At 45.7% G+C, this 7,500-nt stretch overlaps 1 protein-coding gene across 1 annotated transcript in view; it reads right to left on the reverse strand.

Moving 5' to 3' along the window:
- Positions 1–7,500, reverse strand: part of myot (myotilin) — a 42,531-nt gene that overhangs the window by 28,038 nt on the left and 6,993 nt on the right. Inside the window, exon 2 of the mRNA XM_055159576.1 lies at positions 1,669–1,825. Coding sequence (XP_055015551.1) covers positions 1,669–1,825 — 157 coding nt within the window. The remainder of the gene's footprint in view (positions 1–1,668; positions 1,826–7,500) is intronic.

Consider the following 7,500-nt stretch of genomic DNA (forward strand, 5'->3'; position numbering starts at 1 on the left):
AACTAGATCTAAACCAGGTCTAAACCAGCAGGACTAAGACCAGGTCTAAACTAGTTCCTAAACCAGGACTAAACCTAGGTCTAAACCAGGTAAACCAGGGTCTAAACCTAAAAAACCACTAAACCAGGACTAAAACCAAAAAACTAAAAACAGGATAACAGGACCATGCTGTGTGTGAACGTGTTTCCTCTTCTTCTATCAATAATATTTTTAATTTGGTTCAGTAAAGTCTGGACTTTTCATTTTCTTTTATCAGACAAAACTTCTTATGTGAAGATTTCCTCGTCTTTGTTTCTCTACAGCAAATCAAGTAATCCAAATCTAATAATAATAGTAATCTAAACTCAGGATGATTTAGTCAGTCAGATGTTTTTCTTTTTGGTTCTTCCTGTGGATCAATCCTGCCCATCACCTTCACCTTTCACTATTTTTCAATTCCGTTGGGAAGAGAAACAGTTTGAACAGAGGTTTGAGTCACATACATCTGAAAGGAGGAAACAGGGTCAGATTTTTGACATTCAAATGTCTCTTATTCAGAAACTAGAGGAACTATTGAAATAAGTAAAGTATCAGAATGTAGGAAAGAGTTACACTCCAACAGGGTCAAGTTAAACCTGTCAGATTCTTTCAAGTTGTTCACAAAAAAATTAAAAACTCATGTCGGTAACGGAGGGAATGAAATATGCAGCACTTTTTGGTCAATAAATCCAAACAGTGAAAACTCTTGGTTCTCACTTCCATATCCTTAACAAACTGGTTTGAATATTTGCTTCATATAGTTTTCTACCATATGGTACAAGATTAGGTTGAAAAACCTCTGACTTTTTGACTCATGAGATTTTTTATTAAGAAAGTTCATGGTAACGGAGGGAAAAGTAACGGAGGGAAATTGTACAAACAAGTAGAAGGTGCAGGATTTTACATCATTTGTCACTTTTTTCTTCTGAAAACTTTAATATTACTTCAAAATGAAAGAAACTATTTCTAAAAAATATGTCAGTCCTTCCAAACAAATTTTTATCATTTTAAATACTTTTTTTTTTTTTTTTAATCATGTCCCTTCATCAACAGTTCAAAGATGGAATAACACAAGATATGATGAAATACATCCATTTATTTACATGATTTTTGGGTCTTTGAAATTTGGGAAATAATTTTTGTTCCATGTTTCATACATGGTCTGTTTAAAACATATGGAACTTTACAACCAAAAATGGTACAGAAAAAAGGTGAACAGTTTGATAAACTAGAGCACATATGTATCTGTTCAATACTGATTTTATATCAGATGAATTAACTTGAAGTTTTGGCCTTGTTGTTTACTTCTGTTTGACCGGGACCATTTATGGAGTTCGCAAACTTCCAAAGCTCGTTTTCCGCTGTTAGGATCCAACAACCACAACAATTAACGACGTCCGAATCCCAAAACTAAAATATGACAATATCAGAACCAGAAACAAAAGTGACATGGTTCAAAAGACTCGAAAAGATCGACTTTGACAATAGACACGTCCCACTGGGAAAACTAACAAACGGTTTGAGGAGTCAGAAATTCCAGATGTGTGTATGGTCCATTGTTGATCAAAATATCCAGTTCAAAATGAGCGGCGGCTGCGTCTGGAGAAGTTCTGTGCACCAGTGTCTGTCGCTGTGACAGAACCTCCAGACCGTCCGCTTCGTCCAACAGAGTTCAGTTCGTTTACACTTCTCAGACTGATCCTGGGAGACGGCCGGGGTCAGGAGGTCAAAGGTCGTCCCGCTCCATCGTTCACCCGGGGTCACGTGATCTACTCGAGTTACACGAAGCGAAGAAGTGAACTCGGACCTGAAGTGAGATCGTTAGAACGGAAAGGAGACAGACGTGTAAACAAAAGAGGAGAAGAGGAGGGGGATGAAGAGAGAGAGAGAGAGAGAGAGAGAGAGGAGAGAGAGAGAGAGAGAGAGAGAGAGAGAGAGAGAGAGGAGAGAAGGAGAGGAGAGAGAGAGAGAGAGAGAAGAGAGAGAGAGAGAGAGAGAGAGAGGAGAGAGACGAAGGAGAGAGGAGAGAGAGAGAGAGAGAGAGAGAGAGAGAGAGTGAGAAGAGAGAGAGAGAGGAGAGGGGAGAGAGAGAGGAGAGAGAGAGAGAGAGAGAGAGAGAGATGAGAGAGAGGAGAGAGAGGAGAGAGAGAGAGAGGAGAGAGAGTGAGAGAGGAGGAGAGAGAGAGAGTTAGAGAGTGAGAGAGAGAGAGGAAGAGAGAGAGAGGAGAGAGAGAGAGAGGAGAGAGAGAGAGGAGGAGAGAGAGAGAGGAGGAGAGAGGAGAGAGAGAGAGAGAGAGGAGGAGGAGAGAGAGAGAGAGGAGAGAGAGAGAGAGGAGGAGAGAGAGAGAGGAGAGAGTGAGAGAGAGAGTGAGAGAGAGGAGGAGAGAGAGAGAGGAGAGAGAGAGAGAGGAGAGAGAGAGAGAGGAGAGAGAGAGTGAGAGAGGAGGAGAGAGGGAGAGAGGAGAGAGGAGAGAGTGAGAGAGAGGAAGGAGAGAGAGAGAGGAGGAGAGAGAGAGGAGAGAGAGGAGGAGAGAGAGAGGAGGAGAGTGAGAGAGGAGAGAGAGAGAGGAGGAGAGAGAGAGGAGAGAGAGAGAGAGAGTGAGAGAGAGGAGGAGAGAGAGGAGAGAGTGAGAGAGAGAGAGAGAGAGAGAGGAGGAGAGAGAGAGAGAGGAGAGAGGAGAGAGAGGAGAGAGGAGGAGAGAGAGAGATGAGAGAGAGGAGAGAGAGAGAGAGAGAGAGAGGAGGAGAGACGAGAGAGTGAGAGAGAGGAGAGAGAGAGAGAGAGAGGAGTGAGAGAGAGGAGAGAGAGAGAGAGAGAGAGGAGAGAGAGGAGAGAGAGAGAGAGGAGGAGAGAGAGAGAGAGAGAGAGTGAGAGAGAGGAGAGAGAGAGAGAGAGGAGAGAGAGAGTGAGAGAGAGAGAGAGAGAGGAGAGAGAGAGAGAGTGAGTGAGGAGAGAGAGAGAGAGAGGAGGAGAGTGAGAGAGAGGAGGAGAGTGAGAGAGAGGAGGAGAGAGAGAGAGGAGAGAGAGAGTGAGGAGAGAGAGAGGAGAGAGAGTAGAGAGAGAGGAGGAGAGTGAGAGAGAGGAGAGAGAGGAGAGAGAGAAGTGAGAGAGAGGAGGAGAGTGAGAGAGGAGGAGAGAGAGAGAGTGAGAGAGAGGAGGAGAGTGAGAGAGAGGAGGAGAGGAGAGAGAGAGAGGAGAGAGAGAGGAGGAGAGAGGAGGAGAGTGAGAGAGAGGAGAGAGAGAGAGAGGGAGGAGAGTGAGAGAGAGAGGAGGAGAGTGAGAGAGAGGAGAGAGAGGAGATGAGAGAGAGGAGAGAGAGAGGAGAGAGAGGAGAGAGAGAGAGGAGGAGAGTGAGAGAGAGGAGGAGAGAGAGAGAGGAGAGACAGAGTGAGAGAGAGGAGAGTGAGAGAGAGGAGGAGAGTGAGAGAGAGGAGGAGAGATGAGAGAGAGAGGAGAGAGAGAGAGAGAGAGAGAGGAGGAGAGAGAGAGAGAGGAGAGAGGAGAGAGTGAGAGAGAGGAGAGAGAGAGTGAGGAGAGGAGGAGAGTGAGAGAGAGGAGAGGAGAGAGAGAGGAGAGTGAGAGAGAGGAGGAGAGAGGAGGAGAGTGAGAGAGAGGAGAGAGGAGAGAGAGAGTGAGAGAGAGGAGAGAGGAGGAGAGTGAGAGAGGAGGAGAGAGAGAGAGAGGAGAGAGAGAGAGGAGAGGAGGAGGGTGAGAGAGAGGAGAGAGAGAGAGTGAGAGAGAGGAGGAGAGAGAGAGAGTGAGAGAGAGGAGAGAGAGAGAGAGAGATGAGAGAGGAGGAGAGTGAGAGAGAGAGAGAGAGAGAGAGGAGAGAGAGAGAGAGTGAGGAGAGAGGAGGAGAGTGAGTGAGAGGAGGAGAGAGGAGGAGAGAGAGAGAGAGAGAGTGAGAGAGGAGGAGAGAAAGAGAGAGAGAGAGTGAGAGAGCAGAGAGGAGAGAGAGAGAGAGTGAGAGAGAGAGTGAGAGAGGAGGAGTGAGTGAGAGAGGAGTGAGAGAGGCGGAGAGTGAGAGAGAGAGGGAGAGAAAGAGGAGGAGAGAGTGAGAGAGAGAAGAAGAGAGGAGAGGAGGGAGAGGGAGAGAGAGGAGGAAGAGAGCGAGAGAGAGAGGAGGAGAGGGAGAGAGAGAGGAGAGAGAGAGAGAGGAGGAGAGGAAAAGAGAGGAAGAGAGTGAGAGAGAGAGGAGGAGAGTGAGAGAGAGCGAGAGATGAGGAGAGAAAAAGAGGAGGAGAGCATGAGAGGCAGAAAAGGAAGAGGTGAAGGTGGGAGGGAAGGAGAGGAGAAGAGGAGAAGGGGAGAGGAAGAGAGGAAGGGAGGAGAGAGGAAGAGAAGAGGAAAGGGAAAAGGGAGAGGGAGGGAGAGAGGAGGACAAATGAGTCACTGAATTCAGAATTTAAGTCTTTTTTTTAATTTAATTTTATATTTTAATAGGACTCAGATTGTTAGAAGCAAAATAGACAGACATGTGGAGAAGAGGAGGAGGGAGAGAGGAGAGAGAGAGAGAGAGACGGGAGAGGGAGAGAGAGACGGGGGGGGGGGGGGAGAGGTGTAGTGTTTTGTCTGAAGGCGCTGCTGTCTGGTGAAGAGTCTAATTTTAACTCCGACTAATGAGGAAAAGGCATAAAGACGGAGGCCCCGAGCTGAGCCCAGGAGGAGCGGGTCAAACGCAGGACAAATATCACACACATTTATGTAAAAACAAAAACAACACACAATGGAACTGTCCAAAATATCAAAACTCACACACTAATCCATAATAAAACTATAGCAGCAAAAGTAGATCCTCGTTTTTCTCACATATCGATGGACACAAACGGACTGGTGGACTCAACTGGTGGACTCCTGAACGCAGTGACAAAACCCTCTCTTTCTAACCTTTTTTTCAGGACGCTCCAGAACCATTCGATATTTCATTGGCTTGTGCTTTTTGGATGTGTTTCTGTGTCCAAAAAATGCATAATGAAGAAGAAAAAGCAACCTGACCAAACAAGGTAAACGGAGCGTCACTTCCTCTTCTGCGTCGCTGTCGTCAGACTCAGCATCAGTTCCAGTTAGAAATATTCTGGTGTGGTGCAGGAGTTTGACCCCCAGAATCTCATAGACGCATCAAGAATCTCAGACGTCCGGTCACTGCGTAATTCACACTGGGAAGGATCCTCAGAAGAAGTGAGCATCAAACCTCCATAATCCGTGTATCATTCGGTCATTCGTTTTTCAATATAAAACCAAAAATAAGAAAACGAAAAAACAACAGTTTTCTTCGTTATTTGTCTCCAAAACCAAAATGAAAAAACGGATAACGATTCGTTTTTTCAGTTTTCGATTTTGTGTTTAAATGAAGAATGGAAAAAATGGATAACGGCCGTTTCCCGTTTATGTGACTTCAGTGACTGTGATGCCGAACTTTTGCACCGCGTACGGACTGAACCAGGACTGATCCAGATCCGAGACCAGAGCAGGACTGAGACTGGGACAGAGCTGCTCTGGTTCTCCGCGCTCAAGAACCGCAGCTGGTTCCGAGGTGCAAAGCCTCCGACTGACGCTTTCACACCAACGAAAATGAATCGAACTAAGAGCTTTTGGTTCAAATGGACCAGGTCCGGGACCAGACGGACCAGAGCGCTGAGACCTGAGACCGAGACCACCGACCAGGACCAGACCGGGCCTGACCGAGACCGAGACAAGACCAGGAACAGACCGGGACCAGACCGGAGGCTCAGAGCCCACGGCAGGCCGAAAGCTGAGGCTCGGACCCCGTGGAGGCTCGGAGTCCACCCCCTGGTCCCGCTCTGGTCCCAGTCTGGTCCCGGTCTCAGTCCCCTCTGGTCCCGGTCTGGTCCCGGTCTCAGTCCCGGTCTGGTCCCGGTCTGGTCCCGGTCTGGTCCCGGTCTCAGTCCCGCTCTGGTCTCGGTCTGGTCTCGGACCTGGATCAGTCCTGGTTCAGTCCGTACGCGGTGCAAAAGTTTGGCATCGCAGTCACTGAAGTCACGTAAATGGGAAACGGCCGTTATCCGTTTTTTCCATTCTTCATTTAAACACAAAATCGAAAACTGAAAAAATTAGTCGTTATCCATTTTTTCATTTTGGTTTTGGAGACAAATAATGAAGAAAACTGTTGTTTTTTCGTTTTCTTATTTTTGGTTTTATATTGAAAAACGAATGAACGAATGATACACAGATTCTCCATGTTTGTTTTCCCAGTGGGACGTGTCTATTGTCAAAGTCGATCTTTTCAAGTCTTTTGAACCATTTCACTTTTGTTTCTGGTTCTGATATTGTCATATTTTAGTTTTGGGATTCGGACGTCGTAATTGTTGTGGTTGTTGGATCCTAACAGCGGAAAACGGCTCGAGAAATTTGTTTGCGAACTCCATAAATGCAAAAGTGAATCAGATGTGTGTGACTCAAACCTCTGTTCAAACTGTTTCTCTTCCCAACGGAATTGAAAAATAGTGAAAGGTGAAGGTGATGGGCAGAACTGATCCACAGGAAGAACCAAAAAGGAAACATTTGACTGACTAAATCATCCTGAGTTTACAGAGAACATTTTGTATGTGGAGCGACGACAAAACAAAACCCCGATTCCTCACTCAACCTCGATTACGAATTTAAAAAGTCAACGCCAAAGTGAAAGTCTCCAACTGTTCACCAAGAAACACCTTCCACTGCAAAGAGACCAAGACGTGATGTTGCTGTAAAACCACAAGAACAAGAAAGTGCAGCTCGGTCTGTTTGTCTTCTGCTTCTCTCCTTTTACTTTGATGGAGCAATACAAAAGTTCACTGCAAACTCGGGATGATGGTTCAAAAGACTTGAAAAGATCGACTTTGTCAACAGACACATGTGACTGTAAAATCAAACATGGAGGTTTGATGCTCACTTTTTCACAGAATCCTTCCCAGTGTGAATTGCGGAATGACCGGACGTCCAAAATTCATGATGTGTCTATTATGGAACGTTGACCCCCTATGAATATCTATATTTTATTAATAAAGAACTTGAATTCTATAGAAAACTTTGAATATTAATACTATATCTGCCAATTAAAACATACTGACATATTTAAAAGTGTTTTTTGAAGAACTCAGATGCATTTTTTATGTCGATTATAACTTTTGAATGTTAAAAATATCTGTCCATAGGTCTGTCTGTCCACGGGTCTGTCCTTATGTCTGTCCGTAGATCTGTCTGTATTTCGGCGTGTCCACAGGTCTGTCTGTAGATCTGTTCACAAGTCTGTCTGTAGGTCTGTCTGTAGATCTGTCTGTAGATCTGTCCACAGGTCTGTCTGTAGATCTGTTCACAGGTCTGTCTGTAGATCTGTCTGTAGATCTGTCCACAGGTCTGTCTGTAGATCTGTCCACAGGTCTGTCTGTAGATCTGTCTGTAGATCTGTCTGTAGGTCTGTCTGTAGATCTGTCCACAGGTCTGTCTGTAGATCTGTCTGTAGATCTGTCCACAGGTCTGTC

This window comes from Boleophthalmus pectinirostris, unplaced genomic scaffold (genome assembly GCF_026225935.1).
Source record: "Boleophthalmus pectinirostris isolate CB_2022bp ecotype Guang Dong unplaced genomic scaffold, ASM2622593v1 HiC_scaffold_23, whole genome shotgun sequence".
NCBI lineage: Eukaryota > Metazoa > Chordata > Actinopteri > Gobiiformes > Gobiidae > Boleophthalmus > Boleophthalmus pectinirostris.